Here is a 23,441-nt window from a genome sequence, read left to right as displayed (position 1 = left end):
GAATAAAACACACCATCATTGTTACTTCCTCTTTTGTTGCAGTTGAAGGGTCCGACGGCTGAACAGAGATTATAACCCACAATGAATCACTATCTGCTGCAAATCCAAGCTTTTCCAATAAAGACAGAAATAGAAATGATGCGTTTAATACCAATGTGATTTATAATCCACTCTGATTGGCTCATGGTCATTTTATGAAACACAGAAGACGACATGTTCTGTAGAATTTGGTTTCTCTGATATCAATGAATTCTTGCAGGCGGTGCACTTTATCTGTTGTGCTAAAATAATACTTGTTTTCCCTTCGTTTCCTTTCCTCCAGCAGGTGGAAGGGATCTCCTCCCTGTACGGCGTGGACTAGCTTCTGTAAACGTTCACTCAGCTTATTCTATTCACACATGGGAACAAAGTATTTCACAAAAGGTATTGGATAATATGTGGATGATGAAATATTGCACCATAAAAATGCTGTCCGTCTGAACATTCTAACATCATTTCTGGTTATTGAAATAAAAAGCTTCCTGTATTCCTGTAACATGTTTGTGTCACATGATAAGCGCCATGATATCCTTAAAGATGTGAGTTGATATATATTCCTCCTGAATATTTGAGGTTACCTTCAGTGTGCCAGGCTGTAGCAGCACATCATTACTGGTAGTTCTGTCTGTTACCAGTATGACGTGTGCTGCTCCTGTCAGACTCACACTCCTCCACCGCCATCTCTGATAAGCAAATGTGTTCCAAGCTTTCAGACTTTTGTTTGCAACAAAAGTAGCAACATGATGAATTGTTCTTACCTAGTGCTGTTGGGATATATGAATAATTACACTGTTAATAAAAACACAAATCAAATAAAGAAGTGTGGGCTCTTTTCATGTCTCTTCTTCATACATTTAAACTGCTGATTTCACTCTGCTCACTTTCCTAGCTTTGGAAAAGGAATTCAATTCAAATGAACACGTGCAAACATCATCTCAAACTGGACCAAGGAGATGACTTCCAAATCCTTTTGATTCAATCACGTGTATCAGTCACTCCTTCCTAAATGTTGTCCCAATCACAGTGTCTTTACAGATTGAAACATACTGAGGTGACGAAACTAACGGGCATGTTTGAATATTTGATTAGCACTATGTAAACGAAGGTAAATGCTACAATAGGCAAATCACGTTTAATGCAAGTCTTGTATTATATATATATAAGTTCATTTGAAATGTTTGCTGTTTGTTGTATCATCAGACACCTGGGTTGATATATGACACCTGTGAGTATTTCAAAGTATAAATAATTAGTTACAAGTCATTTTGTTACATCTCCAAACTTTTGTAGCATTTGTTTTGTGACAAGAGGATTGTTTTCTTAGACACAATGTAGTTAAGACTATTTAATGTGTACAACTTAAATGTACAGTATACGTCAAAAATACTGTGTTCCACACTTATTGCTAACTCTTGTTTCTGATAGCTTCAAGATGTGTACTGTACTTATGTGTACTACTGATACTTCTGATACAGCTCTTAAACAATTAGCAATGACCCTTGTTAGTTATTTAACAGAGTGTTTCTTAGAATACAATCTGACTGCTGTAACACGTTAATAGGAAGGAAGCGTTTCATTCACTCAGACAGGAGTCCAACATGTCTTTGTTCTAAAGACTTTAATAACTACTTAAATATGTTTATCCTAAACTAAGACTTGTGTAATCACCTGCTCATACAACCATTAGCTAAAAGTGGTGAGGACAAGAAATACAATCAAACATTATTATTCAGACAAACATACCGAGGTCTCTCTGTTGCATTGTGTTTGTTTCCTGGCTTCTTTGTAAAGAAACAGGAAGTTTGAATGTTGGAACAGCTTCCTCACTTTTGTTTTGGACGCTCCTACAAAGCAAAGTCAATTAGGAGAGGAAATGGTCTAATGCAATCATTATTGCAGTAAGAAAATGTAAATGATCCAAACATGATTCTGAGAGTGCTGACAACTCTCACACTAGTAAGATGCGTCCAATTGTCCCGCATGATACAACACAGTATTCAATACTATCTGTAGTCCCTTCTGGGCGGTCAGCGTCTTCTGGCTCAAAGGAAAAGTCCGGTTTTTTTAAAACGTGGGTTTTTGGGTCCATCACTTTGAGTCCACAGGAAGTGACGGGTCAGCGGGAGAGCAGAGGAAGGTCACTGGGGTTCATGATGAGGCCCGAGTCCAGGTTCAGGTTATCTGTGGAGACACAAAAAAAGCACCAATATTAAAAGGAGAGAAGTCTGGGGGGAAGCTTTAAATATGGAAAACTAATTCAGAGAAAAAGAACGTCTGACTTCCGTCCCCAATCTGCACCACTCAGCTCAACTAAACACTGAACCTCTGCATTGCTTTCAAAAATACCTCAAACATAATGTTACCTGTATGAGGCCGGGTTTTCAAGTAAAGTATGTGTTGTTTTTCAAATGTGCCATTTTTATTGAATTGAAGCTGTTTGAACATCTTGTGTTTTATACAAAATTGTGATTTTTAACATTATTTAGGTCGTAACTTTAAATAAGCCCAATGGGTTGTTTTGCCTCTTCCTGCTCTGTTTATCATTTGTTATCTGTTATGTTTGTGTGTTTTTAAAAATTGTGGAAAACCCATTAACCCTCCTATTGTCTTTGTTCCCCCTTACTTTGGTGTTCGCGGTCAAATTTGACCGGTCCCGTTTTAACTGCTATTACATTAACACAAAAACCATTAATCATCACCAAATTTCATTTCACACCCTTTCAAACTGTACATATTGTATCAGACTACTGGTATACATGAACAACTGCAGTACATATACAAAGAATAGACACTGAACATGTATTGGTGTGTCAGGTTTGATCTATGGGCACATAAGAGCGGGAAATGTATCAAATTGTTCTTTGTGAGTGCCAGGTGTGATTCACATGGGGGGATGGGCACATAAGGGGGGGGGGGGGGACACATCTAGAGTATGTGTGTGGGTGTTTGTGTGTGCTTTATCTGATCCGGATGGTTACCAATTCCTTTTCTTTATAGCGGTCATGTGACCGGGAACACCATGGGTGTTACAAAGTTGACTAAATCATCCAAAATTCAATGAAAGTGGTGATCAGCAATTGTATATGTTCAGATGTCGACTCTGTGAAGGATATCATAAAGCCTAAATGCAATCGAATGTAAAACAAAAAGTTATGATTGATGAAAGTAGTGAATCGGTCAGATTTGACCCGAAGACAACAGGAGGGTTAAATAAATCTAATTAAATAAATGATGCAAATTGGCTCCTACTGAAGACTACTGAATCTTTAAAAACAGCTCTTTAAAATTAAGATTTTTAAAAGCTTATTTATTTTGATCAATTCATTGTTGATTAATGGATGTTTAAAAGTCGGATCCCTTGATCTATTCTCTCTGAAATACTTCTAGATGAATTATGCCGGTGTGTACATTTGATTATGAATTGTTCAATGCTGCCTGCGCATTAGAATTAAAGCCACCATGTCAAAACTGTTTTGATGTCCTGTCCCCAGCCCTTGTTTAAAATCCCTCTCTTTCAGGAGCTGTTCATGAACTCACCTTGATCAAAGTTGTTGAGTTTCTTGGAGTTGGATCCTTCACCGAGTCCCTCCATGTCCACAAGATCGCTGTTGACATCTGAGTCGTTGAGAGCGCTGAGGGTCACGTCTACACACACAAGAAAGAAAACTGTTATGACATACTGTACCACACATTGATTGATTTGATTTCAATAATACTTCCATATAAGTATTCAGTTTCAAAGATAGAAAGCAGAAAGAAAGTGAATGATACGTTTGTCTACTAACATGTCATCACCCCTTCATTTTGTTTTCTTATTGTGGTTTTATCAGTGTAATTTAGGTGGCTGTTACATTGCTGCTCGACCACAGTGAAAATGTTTGCTGGTTGCAAACAAATGTGGACTGTAGTTGACATCTACTTTTTGTCCCAATTCATTTGGACTTTTAGAGCTTTACAACACACTGAACTGGAAAGGTCAAGAAATCACAGGAGTTTCACCGACTATCATCAGTTTTCTGGCATCATCTTAAAATAGATATACAAGGCAGAGTATGGTGCACGTCAATGGAAGCCTAAAGTATGCACACTATAAACAAGTTATAACTGATATAGGTTAGGTCTATATCATACAGTTGTTGGCTAGTTGTCACTCATTTAAGTGTTTTGAGCACCAGAAAAAGCGCTATATAAATAACATGTATTATTATTATTTGCAGAAGTGAGACATTACATCTTGTGGACTACATAGAACTGGACTGTCTAACAACACAAATAACTTATCTTACAGCTTCAACCCAAAACAGCAATCACAACACTTCGTAAAAAACCTGCAAATAAAAAAGCAATATATCATTTGGTTTTTTTCTGCGTGGGCTAAAGATTTGACTTTATCTTTATCTGCAATTTTCCAGAAATACCGGAGGTAAACAGATGAATAATAGACATGGACAAACAAGATATAGATAATATGATGCCTGTGGAAATATGTTGATGCTAATGGAGATTAATTACTTTGGAAAAAAACAGTTGCAAAATAATTGCACAAGTAAAAGAGTGTGTGGATTCTACACATATTTTAGTTTAACTATCAGGTTTGATGAAGAAGAGATTGTGATATTAACAACAGATTTATTTTTGCAGTAACCGTGTAGTTTCCAGACCCACCTGCAGTCTTCTGTTTCTTCAGGGTGGGCTGTCTGGAGGGGGCACCTTGTAGTCCTGATGCTACGACCACCCGACCAGTGGGCACGGAAATGACATTTGGAGTGCCCTGAGTTGCCATGGTGACAGCAGCGTTGGTTTTCTTGGTGCCCTTCTTAGGCCCGTCAGAGATGGAGGGCAGACCTCCGTCTTCATACAGCTTCCTCTTCACGGTGCCCTTCGTCTGACCACTGGAGGGAGGGTGGGAACTGAACTGACTTTAGTATTTATAACAGTTTAACATATTCTTTGTAATTAAGCGATCAGTGTCTAGTGTGTGTGTTACCCTGCAGGACTGGAGTCTGCCACCGGGTGAAGCTGCATGGTGAGCTCTCCTAGTTTGGTGAAGGCGGCTCCAGCTGCAGAGAAGATCTCCCCAACCTGTGGGACACACACTTATTCATCAGAATCAGAATGTTTGACGCAATGTGAAAAACCACACATATCATCTTTTTAAAAAATCACTTGTATTTGACATTTCCATGGCACCTTTGTACCATCATGAATAATGATGATGTTAGAGGCTGGCTCCAGGGATTTACTTTTTTACACAAAAACATTTCATATTGGAGTCTTAAACTAAGGTATGGAAGCAGAGGTGAAAGAAATACTCAAATCTAGTACTTTAGTAAAAGTAGAAGTACCAGAGTGTAGGAATACTCTGTTAGAAGTAAAAGTCCTGCATTGCAAATGTTACTCAAGTAAAAGTACAAAGGTATTAGCATCAAAAAAGTACCAACAGTATAAGTAGTCATTGTGCAGAATGGTCCATTTCAGAATAATATATATGATATGTTTTATAATGATTGATCATGAAAGTGTTCTCAAAGCTGGTAAAGGTGCAGCTAGTTGGAATGACTTTGTATACTGCAGGGTAGCCTTTGAATTTACTCCAGGTGGAAATAAAGTCTGATTTAAGACTTGATTAGATTTCACATCATTAATCCAAATCTGTAAAGTAATTTAAGGTATTAAAAAAATGTAGTGGAGTAAAAGTAGATTTACCTAGCAAAGCATGGACATACTCAAGTATAGTACCTCAAAATTGTACTTAAGTACAGTAGGCTACTTATGTTAATGTACTCATATACTGTACAGTGCTGCTTGTGTGCATAGTGTATGTAGCCTTGTAGAAATTATGACAACACAAACTTTAAAACAGATCAGACCTTAGAAAAATTAAGGGCACATTAATTTCATTCAGCGGGAGAATTAATTTCGAAAGTGTTTCTGATAGAACTGATAAAAGTCTCCAACTTTCCTACGTCCATCTCTGCACACTGAAGTGACCACACTCTGTTGTACCTGCAGCAGCGGGAAACACAGGGGCTGTGTGTACCGTGTGTACAGTACTTGCTATTATTTAAACCGGGCTAACTGCATGGACTATCTACTTCTCAGTGGTTCATATGTGAAAATGACTTACTTTAGTGGAAGCTGAGGTCATTCTGCTGATCTCCTTGGTACCATGGACTGTATGTAGTCTGTATAGTAGGACTCTGATGCCTTCAATTGGCCGGAACAGCTACTAAGATGCTAACAGTGTAGCTAGGCAAGTTAGCATTTGGTGCTCATCCTGATGTAGCAGAGCAGCTACAAATCTGCTCTTAAACCGCTACCGCTTGGAAAACTCCGACATTGTTCACAGTGCTGCATAGTGCATTAAAATGTTTCTGCGTTAGGTTACACTGCACACAAATAGGTCACAAAATAAAACGACAATGCTTAAGCCGCATTCAATGTCTCCTCGTAATCTTCACTTTCGGTAATACCTTATTTCGCCCTATCAGAGATGTACGTCAATGGGGTAAGGTATATATTCAAGTACTCTTCTCAATTACAATGTTGAGGTACATGAGTGTCTCCATTTTCTGCAACTCCTACCCAACTACAATTTTGAAGTAAATATTCTACTTTGATTCCACTACATTTATGTAGTATCTTTACTGATTTGGATTAATGCTGTGAAATATAATCAGCTCTTACATTTAGCTACCCTGCAGTATACAAAGTCATTCAAACTAGCTTCTACCAGCTTTGATAACACTTTAATGCACCAATATCGTTTATTTTTATTATAATCAAGACATATCATATATATTATTCTGAAATTGATCATTCTGCATAAAAAGTAGGCTACTTTAAAGGTGGGGTAGGTACGTTTGAGAAACCGGCTCGAGATACACTTTTTGTTATATTCCATGGAATGCAACAAATGATGCATTAAGTAGTATACATTTATGTTAACATGTTAAAGTAGTTGAATTAGTTATCCCCCAGGTTTTCAGAAGGCTTGATACTTTTTGATTTCATGCCGTAAAGAAACAGAACATGTACATCATGTATTATTACGCCAACGTGTTTCCATTTATCACTAGTTGTTTGGCATCAACAGATTACTAAAGCAGTGTATGGTGCATGTCAATGGAACCCTAAATTATGCACACTACAAAAAGTTAAAACTGATATAGGTTAGGTCTATGTTTGACAGTGAAAGTGAAACATATCTTGTAGACTACATATAACTGGAATGTGTTTAGCACTGGGAATCAGCCCTTTTATTCGCTGTCTGAGGGCAACTTTCTGGAAGTAAACGGGATTATATATATTTTACAATGTATAGAACCAGCCTAAAGGCACCAAATGGTTTCTTCAACACAAATAACGTAACTTACAACTTCAACACTAAACAGCTATTACAATACTGTACAAATAAAAAAAGCACATAAAGTGCTAAGTAAGCGCAAATGAAGAAATAAATGTATCATTCCGTTCTGTTGCGTGGGCTGAAGTTTATATTAATTCCGACAGAACTTGAACGCAGCATACTATCACGTCATGGTTATGTCTCGCCTCGTCATATCCGAAGCAGCCAACCACTACAGAGAAATAGATAATCAAATCCAATATGTACACTTACTTAAGTTTTGACAGGAGCCAAACACAGATTATTGTGTTCAAATTGCTAATACATAACGCAATAAAAGCATTTGACCAGTGTTAGCGGAGTGTTGTCCCGGTTCTTCCCATTCTACCGACACTGCATAAATCACTGAAAAATGTCAGATGCGTGACGCTTGTAAGGTCACGTGATTTATTCATGCCGACAATAATGGGATTTTTGTATCTGTATGTACATATTTGTGTTATATTTACGTGGTAATGACTTCAAATTGATTATATATCATTCGGCATAATCGAATTAAACAAGTGACGTGATATTTAAAACTTTTTTTCTCAGCGGATTTAACAACCTGGAAACTTCCGGTTTTCAGTCAGAGTCACATGACCAACACAGACAGAAGTTTGACCCAGTTTGACCAGCAGCAAGACAGCTTTCTTTTGGAATACATCAGTTTAATCATGCGTGGGTTAATTTGTGGACCAAAAGTAGCCGCGTGCGGGATGGTGTTGAGCGCGTGGGGGGTTATAATGCTGGTGAGTGTGTTCTTTGTTAACTTCTTTATTCTCGCTTTTCTTACCTTCATGTTCAAAAGACTACAGTCATTCAGTCCCTCTTCTAACAGTACCCAAAGAAGACAGGTTTCCTCGTTACTGTTTGAGTTCCACTTATATGAGGTAACTAAGGCATATTATCACGAAAAGTAGAAAGAAATTACAACTTCCCAAATAACCAGGGGCTTGAGTCAACACTTCTCTAAAGTAGTTTTAGATAGGTGGAAGAAGTACACGTCTTGTAACTGAGTTGAAGTACCAGAGTGTAGGAATACTCAGTTACAAGTAAATAGGGTTGCCAACTTCCAGAAATGGAGAAACGGGACACATGCATGTGTCCCCCGCCAGTGGCGGAGCTGGGGGGTGGCTGGGAGTGGCCGTGGCCACCCCCAGCTGAATCCTGGCCACCCTATTGGCCACCCCAAACACCCTCACCACGGGGGCCCAAACCATTTTAGAACATTAAGAACAACATGTTTAAGTAACCTTTCATCATTCATCAATAATTAACATAAATATAACGTTATATTGATAATGTACTCACTAAACTTACAATTCATTTAACTTATTTTCTTCCAAAAGTTAATTATCCAAAGCCTCTGTACACCCCCTTCTATTTACATGTAATGGTTTGGTCCCGCCTCCGCCTCCAAACGGCACTTTCTAGCAGAGAGTGAGAGCATGTGAGCAGGGATGCTAGTACTTACGTGTGCCATTGTGACAGACAAGAATAGTCAATCCTGAGAGATAGATGTATCCTACTGTATGGGCTGATTGTGCGTTAATCTGTTGGTAATGCCTTGGGGTTCCAGTGGGAGGGATCACTGCGCTCTTCCTCGCTCGATTCAGACGAGTGAAGGCGGGAGCTGCGTGATTGTATGTCTTCACTTCTCTCACTCACTATTTCCCTTTTTAAGGGTACAACACCATGTCTGAACGACTCACAAAGCCATGCTTTGAAAAAGAAAAGAAAGGAGAGAAAGAAAAGAGAGAGGAACTAAAGGGCGACAGTATGTCACCCAGTATTTCAAGAGAAAAGGTGAGTGTGGTCCATGAGTGGTGGAAATTAGTCTGTTAGCTAAGCGTAGTCCATTGTAAATAATAATTGTTATGTTTTTTTTTTTACTAAGCTGACATTAAGTACTGTTAATATCTATAAAGAAAATGCAGAGGTTTTTAATTTAACTTTGAAGGAGGTGAGCTGCATTGTGTTGAATTGCATGCCACTTAACATATCTGAAGGGAGACTGGAATACAATAGGCCTATATATATATATTAGGGCTGTCAAGTTAACGCAAAAAAAATTAACGCCACTAATTATTTTAACGCGATTAACGCATGTGTATTTTTTTTCCTCGGCCGCCCCGTAGTTTCAGAGTGCATCGAGTTTAAAATACCATCTACAAGCTGATGCTGACAGCCCCGCTCCTGCTGCCCGCTTGTGGCAGACCACACTTCCATGCTCACCGGCAGGCACCGACTGGCTGTTGGGAGGACCGGGAGGGTGTGTGTATGTGTGGCCCGAGCGAGCGAGAGAGAGACCTTACGTGCATTGTTGTTGTTAGCATCTGGTGCTAGCTAGCTGCGCTAACGGATATGGAGCTGTTTAAATGAAAACAGAGGAGCGACATTTCGCCACAACTGCGCCGAGCACTTGACTTTATGCAGGTAGCCAGACAGTGGGACATTGTACGAAAAGTCAGCACACTCAGCACGGATAGTGCGCAACATGATTGCAGCGTCCAGGAAGCTCCCGTTCGAGCATATGCCTTGAGTTGCACATAGCTCCAACGATCCATCACACATACACATGCGGCTTTCACACCAGTGCTTTTTCCTTTCTAGCTCCGAGCGGGAGCTTTTCTGGTTCAGCTCCGGTTTCCCTTTTCTGCTCCCGCTCTGTTCACACCGCCCAGAGCCCGACTGGGTGCTGCCGCTGCTGCGTCATGACGTCACCGTTTACATCGCTGATTTGCTCCCCAACGGCGTTACGGCGCTCACAACAACAACAACAACAACAACAAACAACTGCGTCGGGTCGATGATCGTGTTGCTTTTAATCACACGAAGCCAGATTAAATTAAATAACGACTTCTCCAACCTTATGCTTTTCTCCAGAGTGCCGTGGTTCATTGTTTATTAATGCTGCTCTTCCACGGGAGTTTATTCTCCCGTTAGCTCCCGGTTAGCTCACACTGCAGCGGCCGCTCTAAAGTATTCACTGTCCAACTCACACAAGCAGCTGATACATATCCCCAGTTCCCCTTAGCCTAAGTGAATGTGTGTCAGTCTGAATTGACGCTGTTTGGCATCACAACGCTGTTATGAAAGTTTCTCTGGTATAAAATGTTAGCATAGCAACCGAAGCTAAACTGACTACTTGCTATTGCTATCCTATTGTGGCATAAACCGTTTTCTACAGGCACATTTTACCGGCGTATTTTTATTATGATTCTACTTGTGATAGTCGGACACGACAACCTGTGCAGCCCATGTATTGATTCCATCCGATAGCTGCTATAATACAAAACAAAACGTCTGCCTCTCTCCACAATGATCAATAACAGTGAACGGATGGTCAAAGTAAGATACAAATAAACAGAATCACACGAAGCCTGGTTAGTGTTGCCTGACTTTATAAAGTGTGTTTATAAGCACTACTGCTTGTAGGCAGGCATGACAGTCGACCCATGTTCAGGGGAGGTGGGTTTAGTTTCCTGCACGCCTCGACGTAAGAGAGACGTAAGCGACGCCACCTCTTAGCTCCGAAGCTCTTGCCTCTAGAGCAGGGGTGCCCAACCAGTCGATCGCGATCGACCGGTCGATCGCAAGGAGATTCCCAGTCGATCGCGAGATGTGTCTAAAAATAGAACAACAATATTCTGTTTTATCGTTAATGTCCTGTAACATAATGTTCCTGTGCCAGAATAATGCACTTGAACGCGTCAAAGCTTTGTGATTGGCCGGCGTGACCCCATGTGTCGGGGCGTGGCTGGTGGGCACTGGGCACTGGGGCAGTGCACTATTTTCGCTGACGTTGTTGTCCGTGTCAACAGGAGTGACAGTAAAAAAGCCCAAAATATATAATTTTCACTCCGAGTGGGAGGATGATTATTTTTGTATCTATTCTAATTCAAAGTCCATCTGTCTCATCTGCAATGTGAGCGTGGCTTTATCGAAGAAGGGTAATTTAGGAGCGGCATTTCAAAACAGTGCACAAACGCTACGAGACGGAATTCCCTCCTAATTCTGCCCTACGCTCCAAAAGGGGAGGGGCCTGAAAGGGCAGCTAAATGCACAGCAGTCCATTTTCACCCGGCCCAACAACAAGAGCAAGGCTGCTACCATAGCATTTTATCGTGTCAGTCACGTTCTTGCGAAACACATGAAGTCTTTCAAAGACGGCGAAGTTGTGAAAGAAGCATTCCTGAAGGCTGCCGACGCGCTTTTGGGGGACAGTAAAAATAACAGTAGCATTTCAACAGGTTTTTGATATAATAAAAACTCAAGTTAGATACCGTTATTAATCAGCTGTAAGTTTTAGTTTGTTTGAACTTATTCATTATAATTATTGTACAAAATGGTATAAGAATGCAAACTTAAGATCTGTTCTGTTTAAATTGATTATAGTCTATTATCAATTCAGGTTAAGAAACTAGTGTTGCTTGCATCCTATTTTAAAAAGGCATTTATTTTTATAATCTACTAAAATGCAACAAAAAAATGGTTCGATTCTATTAATGTTGTCTTTTTTATTGCACTTTGGCAGCAGATTCCTGTGTAGCTTCAGATCTGAGTTGTCTTATTAGTAAGCCTCATTTATACTTTTGTAGCAACACTGTTTTTATATAATGGCAAAGAAAGGGTTCAGAGTCTTTTCATTCATGTGGCAGCACTGTTCAATGTTTCTTGAAAACATGACCCACTGTAGTGACGTGTGAATAAACTCCAACTCTGTATCAACAGCACTGTTGTGTAACTTCAGTTAAATACTTGTATGTGTGTAGATTAGAAAGAGGTAAGATAAAGGATCTGCAGTATTTTATGAAGTATTCATCGTACAAAGGTCAGTTTGTAGAAGTGTGTATTTACCTGGTAGTAGGCTGTCAGTAATGGCTACGCCTCTCTATTTGGACTGGTAGATCTCGGCAGACTGGCAACTTTAAAAGTAGCTCTCGGTTCAAAAAAGGTTGGGCACCCCTGCTCTAGAGTCTAGACCGACAATTTTTTGGAGCTGGAAGTGAACCGGATTCCGGAGCTAAGAGCCGGCGCCGCTGCGGTGTGAACAGGAAAAACCGGCGCTTTTCAAAAAAGCGCTGGTGTGAAAGGGGCAACACACACACACACACTCACGTGCGTGCACACACACACACACACACACACACACACACACACACACACACACACACACACACTTTGTATTGTATGAGAGAGGTTCCAGGTTGAATTGAGGCGAATATTTGTAATGTTCAGAGGTTGTTGTGTTTAATATTCATGAGAATATTTGTCATTGTTCAAATGATAATAAACATTTGCATAAAGCATATTTGTCCACTCATATGTTGATAAGAGTATTAAAAACTTGAAAAATATTCCTCTAAGGTACATTTAGAACAGATCAAAAATGTGCGATTAATTTGCGATTAACTATGGACAATCATGCGATTAAATATTTTAATCTACTGACAGCCCCAATATATATATATATATATATATATCAAAACAAAAAGCTAACATCTCATTTCAATTATACATTTCAAACACAGTATTTTCCCACATATTTAAGTTATATTTATTTGGATTGATGAATTTGTGTTGAGAATGTTCCATTCAAAAATGTTATTATTAAAAAGGCATTTACACCGTAAAAGATGAATATTGAAATCTATTGTCAGGAATGTTAGTCTTATATGTATGGCCAGAGGGCAGGACCTATAAACACATTTACTACCCAATAGCATGGTGAGGCTGAACAAAAGGACCTTTTGACTATGTAAATGTAGTCTTTTAAAAAAACAAAAACATTTACTGACTTTTTTTGGATAGCTTAAAGTAATGTTGTAAAATTACAACCGGGGGCCTTACAGGGTTAAGGACTATTGTTTATTGTTATTTACTTTAAGATGTTTATTCTAACCTATCATTTGATTTAAAAACTCTTATTTAAATGATGTGTGTGTGTCTCTGTATTCCTGGTGATACACTGAGAGAATGAGCTCATAGGGCTGCTGATCACCATAAGCTAAACAGTCTGTATATTGCATTACATTTGTATAATGTAAGCTTCATTGATACTTTGCCTGCGGGAATACGAAAAAAATAGTTAGATATAGTGAATATTATTTGATCTATTCCACCACTAGCTTAATCCCAAATAATGTAGAGGTGTGTTGTAGGTGCCTTAAATAACCCCTTATTTTATAGTGCGATGTATTTTTATGTTCATATAATAGTGATTTCAATGCCACCCCAAAATGATCACTGGTTCCATCCTGGCCACCCCACTGAAAATATCCTGGCTCCGCCACTGTCCCCCGCGCGCGTGCGCGCAAAGATTTTCGGGTTTCTGGCGGATTTAGTTACTTTTTTAGTTACTCCACCTTTAGTTACTTTTTAGTTACTCCACCTTTAGTTACTTTTTAGTTACTCCACCTCCTCACCTGACCTCAGTGGGAGGAGGACACAGCTCTTTTAGAATATCCCGAACAGTTTTGGGGCCAAGCACATTGGCTGTTATTAGTGATGGTGAGATGAAGCCTTATGAAGCTTTGAAGCTTTCCAGCCAATTGGTTCGCAAAAGGGTTCATCTCATGAGGCTTCATCATGGGCTTCATTTGAACACAAACCCCCTGTTGGTCAAAGTGTGTAAAACAGGCAGATTGGACATCTCAACAGTGTGCTCTATCTCATACCGAGTTCCCAATGAGTAAAGCCTTAGAATAACTCTAAACAACGAACATTAAATCATATTTTCATGTTAACAATATTGTATTTATTCCAGTTTAATGATTGTGATTGAAAAGCCTAAGGAGGCTGGTAAACATTGCAAAGAGGGATTTGTATTCCTTAATAATATTCATAAACGTAACCATGTTGTAGCCTGAGAAAGGCTAAACCATATCAAAGAATACATTTATTAACTACATTATCTCATTTAGCTGTAGCTTTTATAAACAACAACAAAGACGTATTGTTCAGGCGTTGAACTAGGGACCCTGCGGTCATGAGTCAACTGTTTTCCAGCTGAGCCACAGCACACACACTAAAGCTCCCTGAAAACACTGCAAGATATGTATTCCTGTATTTATTCATGTTTTTATTGATGTTTTTATTCCTACATTTATTTATGCTTGTATTTATTTATACTTATGACATGTTCCGACCTCTATATAAGTGAGGGTCTGAGCTCTTTTGATTCCATCGTGTCACCGGGCCCGGGTACAGGAGGGGTAATATGGTTCTTGTTATACATCCATTGGTATTATGAGCGTTGTGGTTCAACGGTTCAACCGATCTGAATCGCTTCCTGAAGCAGTCACGTGGTATCGACAGGCAGCGAGGCTTCGTTTGTCATCGATGACGTCACTGGCCCAAAACGATACAAGCCTCGATACATGCTTCACAAAAAGCTTCGGAGATTACTCGACACACGCTCCGAAGCCTCGGCGCAATACGTAACATCACTAGCTGTTATCATCTCAGCCTTTGTTCTTCCACATTGCATTTTCTTTGCAGTGTTCACATCACTAAACATGGCACTTGCCCGCTTATTACTGCAGTCCATGCTGTTGTAACTCAAACCATGCTTAATTGTGTGATACACTGATGTTACCTCACATGCAGCAACTTTGTCTTGTTCTGCAGTTGAACTGCCGAAGAATTTAGTTATATTTGATGCACCTTTATTTTGTGTTGCTCGCTTGTGCATTTCTGTGCCAGCATGCTGTTTCAGTTCGTTTTCTCCACCGTGACCTATTGAAAACTCCCTCCGACACAAGGTGCAGAAGACCCGAGACAGATCTCTACTCACGGGCTTTACCCAACTGTGTTTTTCTTCCACTGTTTGTTGTAAGACACAAGTATTTTCTTTTTAGAAGGGCCAGGGCCCAGAACCACATCCTCTCTCTCTTCTCCTCTTTCATTATCACCTCCTCCACCGGCAGCGCTCATTTTCCCACACGACTGAACAGGCTGACATGCCACACAAACAATGATGCCGCCCACCGGAGAAAATCTCACACACACACACACACACACACACACACACACACACACACACACACACACACACACACACACACGTGCGAGCATTGTGCCTGCCCTGTCAACTGAGCAGCACAATAACACACAGGCACGCAGCCAGACACACTGCATTGCGCGCAAACAGACAAATATTTTTTATTTTTCCCTTTACACGGGAGTCCGGGACAAACAATGTCCTGTACGGGACACGCCCCTTTTGGCTCAAATACGGGACGTCCCGGCTAATACGGGACGGTTGGCAACCCTACAAGTAAAAGTCCTACATTCAAAATGTTACTTAAGTAAAAGTCCAAAAGTATTAGCATCAACATATAGTACACCTTACACCAGTACCTCTGAACTGTAGTGGGTTAGAAGTACAAAGTAGCATACAATGGAAATAAGTCCCTAAAACATTTTACTTAAGTACAGTACTTCAGCAAATGTACTGCCTATACTTAGTCAAAGTATCACTGAAAGCAGCAAGAAGTTGAGTCAACAATAATGGAGTTTAAATAGGAACAGGTGCAGTTGCATAACATTTTCCAAAAATGTCTTTTTACTTTTTTTCTGATATTTGTAACACACTGTAAGTTGACCTTTTTCTGAAATCTTTGAACTAATATACTATAACTTTTTCTCTGATGTTTTCAAACTTAAAATACTATGACTTTTTCGACACAAAAAACATTTTCTAAAATGTTCGACATATTTTATTATAAAAAAAAGATCTGGATATTTTTGACCTATGATTTTTATTTATTTTATTTACACACGCTATGACCTTTTTTCAACTTGCTATATATTCTGACTACAGTATGAATGTGCTTTTTCAACATACTATACTGTGATTAATATTTTCCGATATATATATTTCCTTTTTTAATTAATGTTGTGTTTAAAGTTGATGTTATAAACTGACTGTATTCTGTTGTTAAATGTTGCACTTTAAAACAAGTTTGGTCATATTATTTTTGATGAAATTAAACATTAAGTTTAGTTTAATCACACTTTTGTCATATAACTTTACTTTTACTTGTATTTATATATTCAAAACAAAAGACATTTCGACCCCTGTCTGACCCCCCCTCCCCTCTTTCTCAGGCCATGGTGGGGATTTTCTTCAGCACACACTCAGCCGTGCTGTTTGAAGATGTTCCTGTGACAAAAGACGACCTCAAAGAGTAAGGACTTTACTACCCCCCCCCCCCCCTCCCCCCACAGAGTACACAGACCGTTATTGACATTTTAAATAATATTAATAGAGTATGCCAAAGACAAAATGTAGCCGTCAGAAACCCTCACTAGATCCTACTTTGCCTCAGACTTCCATATGACATCCCTAATCACTAATGACTTCATACAATATTTACATTAGTGAGCTTTTTATATCTGTATGTGTGTTTAACTTACTGTGTTTCCTTGCTTTGAGTCTTTAAATCCATCTTTTTACCGAACACATCTGTATGTGTTCGGTAAAAAGATAAACACATATTATTTGAACATAATAACAACAACAATTTGAACATAATAACAACTCATTCTGTTCAAAAGGAAGCAAACATCTCCTACAATTCTGAAGTATTCCTTTAATGATTTAACAATGTTGTTTTTCTGATGTTGTCCTCCTCAGTACGGACCCACCCCACAGGATCTACGCTCTGTACAACAAGGTGGGCTACAACTGCTTCATCGCTGCTGGTATCTACGTGCTGTTCGGACTCTTCTCCTGCTGCCAGATGAAGCTCAACAAGCGCAAGGTCAATTCTTTATTGGTTTTTATTTGATTTATTGAAAGGGTTAGGCCAGAGTAAAGGACAAAGGGAAGGGAGCCCTGATTGTGTATACAATACAATACATACTTTCTTCTGATGTACTCGCTTTAACTGATGTTGAGAAATTGAAGGTATTTAATGTCACATCCCGCATTTTTTATTTCTTAGTTTATTTCATTAACGGATGCACTTTGTTCAGAACTTCAGAATATAAACTCTTATTTTTACAAATAGCATAGGTAAGTTACAACAAAGAAAAAAATAAAACTAATAAAGAATAAGAAAAAGAGGGAAAAGAATCTAAGCAGTAACATATACGTTATATTTAGAGCTGGTTACAAAGCAATGACTCATGGGTCGAACAAAACACAGGGATGATTTCACGCGGTGGGTGTTTCTGAATGTCGAGTAAAGCTGCTCCAGAGCCACTATTTCAAGCATACCACGTCATCGAGTGCCGTCTGTTCCAATGTCCAGCATACTTGGAATTCTACCGAGCCCGGCGTACTTCGTAGCGAGAAATTTCGAGGCTGCACATGTGTCGACTCCGCGGTCTTAAAATCCCCATAATGCTTTGCGCACAGACCAATTTCCCCAAATCTGTGGTGGAAAATGTAAGGCGGGGCCTCTCATATGACGCACACCTGCACACTTCACTCTTCATTTTCCAAATGCCAGGAAGTATTCTTGCCTCAAGCAAACTGTGACTCGGAAGACATGTGCTACCAAGCAAGCGTACTCGACATTGAGAAAGACCCACATTCATTCATACACACCTTTATATATGTATATACCCCTGTCATCTACATATATACATTTATATACATACACACTTACTTGTATACATATTAACATGCGCAGCCTTATGTTTAGCAGCTCAGCATAACTAAAAACAACCAGCATGCACTGGGGAAAGGAAAACATGCTCTGTGCTTTAGCCCAAATAATAATAATAGGAATCATTTAAAAATAAAAAGAGCATTACATTTTAGTTTTAGTTTTTGCAATATTCAATCCATTTTCTCCATCCGATATCCCCAGTTGTGCAGTTTTATCTTCCAAGAATATTCCTGCCAAAAAAGTGAATTTGTTGTCTTGTGCGTTTTATTATTATTATTATGATATTCATTTCTAATTCCTCCTTCCATTTTTCTTTGAACCTTAATTGATCTCGTTTATTTGTATTAGTTAGGATTTAGCTAATGATAGATATTAGGTTTTTAATAGTTTTCTAGAATACGCTTTACAAAAGAGAATGACCAAAACTTTGAATGATATATTATATTGAGTTGTGAACTTACAGTATCCCAAATGTTCAGAATAATTTTCAAACATGAGGAATCTGTGTTTTTATCAAGGTCTCTTTCTTTATGTCTTGTACACATCATATCCCCTTTATGGATTGAGTCACTGGGTGTGTTTGTCTCAGATCTCTCAGTTCTGCTCCTGGTCAAAACCTCCTGAACTATGGACCAGAGTTCCCGTTAGCTGGTAATTACCAGACTACGACCGGTAAAATATGCTGAAGACAGGCAAATCTAAATCTCTCCGGTCAAAGTGTCCGGTCAAAATAATTTCCCCTTAGCGCAATACCGCATCAGTTGCGCAACTTGCGCCACTTATGTGACAGACAAAAGAGTATGTGACAGACAAGAATAGTCAATTATAATGTCTAACACTTAATAAAGAAAGAGATGTCCTGTATGGGTTGATTGTGCGGTGATCTGTTGGTAATGCCTCGGGGTTCCGGTGGGCATGTAAACAAATGCATAATGCTGCGCTATACTTTGTGGCCTCACCCAGTTGCATAGGGCCGGGACTCGATTAAAAAAATTAATCTAATTAATTAGAGGCTTTGTAATTAATTAATCGAAATTAATCGCATTTTTAATCGCATATAAATATTTGACCTGAGAACAGTGAGAAGCAATTTTTTTCACATGGATTTTAGTATACCATTAGGTGCATTCACACCGCAGTACTTTTCCCACAAAGGTTCATGAGAACTTAGTTCATGAGAACAAATGAAGCCGCTGGCGTCACTTCTTCTTCTTCTGCTTTGGGTTTACTGGCAGGCCGCAAACCACTTCACGGCGTATACTGCCGCCCAAAGTCCCCGGCCGGAAGTCCCCGGAGTAGGGGACTGGCTTCAGTAGAAGCTGCTGGGAGTCCCAGCAGCCTTCCGAGTAAATCGCCAGAACGCCGACACCTCCTCATCTCCACCGCTCCCATGTTTTATTTTGTGTTGCCATAAGTTAGTCTCTCTGCGTTTCTGCGCTGGGCTAATGCTAATAATGCTAATGCGAGGATAATAAAATGGCGGCTTCACCAAACTTTTTGGGAGTTTTACGGGGCGTGGTTTGCAATCCGCCCAGCCAATCAGAAATATAGCTCTTTTCTCACAAGAGAGCCGTACGAAAGTCCCTGCTCTCTAGCAGCTCTCTGCTCTCTAGCAGGGACTTTCGTGGGGGTAAAAAGGTTCTCATGAACTAATTTTAGTACCGGCTCTTTTTGGTGTGAACGCGATAAAAGAGGCTAACGTCCACGCTAGCTTCCACGCTAGCTGCTATATGTTTTGCATTGAGGTTATACTTGAGGCTTGATGTGCTGCGGTGATATGCGAATTCCTTTTTGCATAATTTGCACACAACCGTGCTCTTATCAACGCTTCCATCCGTCCGTTTTTTAAAACAACATTTCCCACTGTTGTTCACTGTGGTTTGTTGTTGTCTGAAGTCATGAACGTTAGTTGGTGCTCCAGTATAATCGGTACGCCTGAAACTCATCCAGTGAGAAACGTTCCGCGGTGCAAAAATAAGTGCGATTAAAATGCGTTAATTTTTTTAACGCGTTAATTTTTGTGTAATTAATTAATCTTAATTAACGCGTTAAAGTCCCGGCCCTAGTTAGCAACACTTATTGTTTAGGTGTCTTTTAATAAGCAGGTAGTCATATCATTAGCTAGAACTAGCTGGATCTGATCAATATGGACATAAACGCGAGTGAAGTCTAATCTGACGGGAGAGAGAGATCAGCTGCTGCTGACGAGTCGACACGCAGCTCTGCATAATCACATGCAGCGGTGAGCGGACAAAACACACACTTCAGGTTAGAATATCACACGTAGCTATTTTAATGACCTCTCAAACTACCGTAACTAGTTATAGATATGTTTAGTTTTACTGTCGGGTCACTCATTACTGGATCCGAGAGCTGCATGATACTGATGATGGGCTGTCAGGAGAGCGAGAGAGCGCTCCGTTTATTATTCCCGTGTTATTGTAAATTACTGAACACTTTTGAATAATGTAGTTAATCTACTATAATTAGTTTGTTTAATATCGAATCATATCAATTTGTTTTAAAGCTCAATAAATAAAGAAGACCTTTGACCGGCACTTTTCAAATTTTGTCCGGAAGATTTAAACTTTAACGGACATGTTGACCGGCGAAAAAATATTCTAACGGGAACTCTGCTATGGACTACAATTCTCATAAACCCAGAACAAAACACTGCCTGTTTAAAATACAATCCAGGAAAGTCAGTTGAAGATGATGATCCATGATGTTGAAGCTTTAAAAGACACAGTTTGATCAGCTGTAGAGCATGTGTGAAAGTATCAAATCATTCATTATCATCTAGTAAATCTTCCCCGTACTATATCAAGTCATTAATATAAACCCCTCGTTTACCAAGTGCAGCACTGAAGTAATGAACACATTAATGCATCAATAATTATAATACAATATTTTAAATATATGGTGCTTAAATCGTGCATTCTGCGTAATGAGTAGTTTTACTTTTGAATGCAGGACTTTTACTTGTAACTGAATATTTTTACACTGTATTATTGCTACTTTTACTTAAGGGAATCATTTGAGTACTTCTTGCACCTCTGATTATTTATTAAATATGTCCTTAACCAGTTTTATATTTAATGATATAACTGTTTTCTGTTCTTTAGGAGTACCTGGTGCACTAGTGCCTCCTGATTGGCCGAGAAGTTCTATGATCATGTCTTCGTCTCAGGATCTAAACTCCTGACGATGATCTACGGGGGGGGAGCTGTGAGCAGATCAATGTTGTGCACCTTTCTGTATTTCAAATTAGATTGATTCTACCTCTGATCACAAGTGCTAAAATGATTTGTTTGTGCCATGAAGATACCCACTGCTGTTCTCCAGAGTTAACTACATGTAAGGGTTGTAAATGATATTGTCCTGATTTGCTCTTTCAAACTGTACAAGTTAATGTATTTCAAATTGCCAGAATCCAGCTGTGTGTGGAACGTTTGATCACATTTCCTTCCTGCTTACTTATCACCGTACAGTTCCTCAAAAAAAATCCTATCCTGTCTCTATTTATGGCCAAGGTCGCATTACATGTATATAGATGTTCGCTTTATTCACATGAATTCTGGAAAGCTTTTTATTTACATGTTTATATGTCCTTTATTTCAATAAAGGGTAAACTGGAACGTTCAACTTTTTAAGACATCATCAACATCTGTAATTGAAGTTATTTAAGTGTTGTAATAAAGTGCATGGGTATATATGTAATGACATACCAAGACTCCAACTTGCACACACTGCACAACACACAAATAAAAATAGAACATTGTCGAGAAAATATATATATTTTTAATGAGATAGTATAGTATGTCGAAAATGTAAAAAACAACATAGTATATAGAATGTCGAAAGTATTTGAAAAAAACGGCATAGTATAGCATGTTAATTATTTAAAAAAAGGACAAAGTATGTCGAAAATATAAAAAAACGACATAGTATGTGTCAAACTCAAGGCCCGGGGGCCAAATCCAGCCCTTGGTGGATTTAATTTCGGCCCGCAGGATAATTTCTAATTACTATTAGATCAGGCCCGCCGGTATATCGCACGCACACCTTCACTCAATCCTGAGGGTTTCCTCAGCTCAGAGCCTGAGCCCAAACATTGATGAACTTGCACCCGAGATGAGATGCCAGGTATCTGGCTTGAACTAGCATCACGGAGCAGCACACTGAGTTTACATGGATGTTTCCTTTTGTACTTTTTGTCTTGAGACAACAGGGCATGTTTGTTTGTTTTTTAAGCTGTTGTTGGCCTGTGGAAAAATGTAATCATAAGAAATTACTTAAAGCTGCATATAGAGCCATAAGAAATTAATGCAACTGATTATGTAATGTTTAATGTTGTTTTTATAGGCAATCATTTAAGCTTTGTTAGATCCAGGTTTAATATCAATCCATCCATCCATCTTCTCCCGCTTATCCGTGGTCGGGTCGCGGGGGTAGCAGTTCCAGCAGACAGCCCCAAACTTTCTTTTCCCTGGCGACATCAACCAGCTCTAACTGGGGGATCCCAAGGCGCTCCCAGGCCAGCGAAGAGATAATACCCCTCCACCTGGTCCTAGGTCTACCCCTTGGTCTCTTCCCTGCTGGACGTACCTGGAACACCTCCCTAGGGAGGCGCCAAGGTGGCATCCTAACTAGGTGCCCGAACCACCTCAACTGGCTCCTTTCGACGCGAAGGAAGAGCGGCTCAACTCCCTGATGACCGAACTTCTCACCTTATCTCTAAGGGAGACACCAGCCACCCTGCAGAGAAAACCCATCTTGGCCGCTTGTATCCGCAATCTCGTTCTTTCGGTCATGACCCATCCTTCATGACCATAGGTGAGGGTAGGAACGAAAATGGCCCGGTAGACAGAGAGCTTTGCCTTCTGGCTCAGCTCCCTTTTCGTCACAACGGTGAGGTAAAGCGACTGCAGTAGCGCTCCCGCTGCTCTGTTCTCCGGCCCATCTCACGCTTCATTGTTCCCTCACTCGAGAACAAGACCCCGAGATACTTGAACTCCTTCACTTGGGGTAAGGACTCATTCCCTACTTGGAGTGGACAGTCCATTGGTTTCCTGCTGAGAACCATGGCCTCAGATTTGGAGGTGCTGATCCTCATCCCAGCCGCTTCACACTCGGTTGCGAACCGATCCAGTGAGTGCTGAAGGTCGCAGACCGATGAAGCCATTAGAACCACATCATCTGCAAAAAGCAGTGGTGCAATCCTTAGTCCACCGAACTGCAGACCCCCTCCCCCATGACTATGCCTCGAAATCCGATCCATGTATATTACAAACAGGATTGGTGACAAAGCTCAGCCCTGGTGGAGGCCAACCCTCACCGGAAATGGGTCCGACTTACTGCCGAGGACCCGGACACAGCTCTCGCTT

The 23,441-nt window shown here is 39.8% G+C and overlaps 2 protein-coding genes across 4 annotated transcripts; one reads left to right on the top strand and one right to left on the bottom strand.

The window, feature by feature from the left end:
* Positions 1 to 1,638: 1,638 nt before the first annotated feature.
* Positions 1,639 to 6,516, bottom strand: zgc:92664 (uncharacterized protein LOC436695 homolog). Of its 2 annotated transcripts, none has more exons than XM_034210617.1 (5): positions 6,167 to 6,516; positions 5,027 to 5,121; positions 4,705 to 4,931; positions 3,577 to 3,684; positions 1,639 to 2,220 (listed from the first exon to the last, which is right to left on the bottom strand). In XM_034210617.1, the coding sequence occupies exons 1-5, from the start codon at positions 6,185 to 6,187 to the stop codon at positions 2,156 to 2,158; spliced, it is 516 nt and encodes a 171-aa protein (XP_034066508.1). In that variant the 5' UTR covers positions 6,188 to 6,516; the 3' UTR covers positions 1,639 to 2,155. The 2 variants fall into 2 exon arrangements, with proteins under 2 accessions (XP_034066508.1, XP_034066507.1); XM_034210616.1 differs by having other exon boundaries at positions 4,705 to 4,949; positions 6,167 to 6,510.
* Positions 6,517 to 7,995: 1,479 nt separating this feature from the next.
* rnaseka (ribonuclease, RNase K a) lies at positions 7,996 to 21,779 on the top strand. 2 transcript variants are annotated; one of them, XM_034210609.1, is made up of 5 exons: positions 7,996 to 8,178; positions 9,114 to 9,235; positions 16,544 to 16,623; positions 17,073 to 17,199; positions 21,180 to 21,779. In XM_034210609.1, the coding sequence occupies exons 2-5, from the start codon at positions 9,125 to 9,127 to the stop codon at positions 21,195 to 21,197; spliced, it is 336 nt and encodes a 111-aa protein (XP_034066500.1). In that variant the 5' UTR covers positions 7,996 to 8,178; positions 9,114 to 9,124; the 3' UTR covers positions 21,198 to 21,779. The 2 variants fall into 2 exon arrangements, with proteins under 2 accessions (XP_034066500.1, XP_034066498.1); XM_034210607.1 differs by lacking the exon at positions 9,114 to 9,235 and having other exon boundaries at positions 8,006 to 8,178.
* The last annotated feature ends 1,662 nt before the right edge of the window (positions 21,780 to 23,441 follow it).

This window comes from Gymnodraco acuticeps, unplaced genomic scaffold (genome assembly GCF_902827175.1).
Source record: "Gymnodraco acuticeps unplaced genomic scaffold, fGymAcu1.1, whole genome shotgun sequence".
Taxonomy (NCBI): domain Eukaryota; kingdom Metazoa; phylum Chordata; class Actinopteri; order Perciformes; family Bathydraconidae; genus Gymnodraco; species Gymnodraco acuticeps.
Note: the sequence above shows the minus strand (reverse complement) of the source record. Positions and strands in the feature narration are given on the sequence as shown.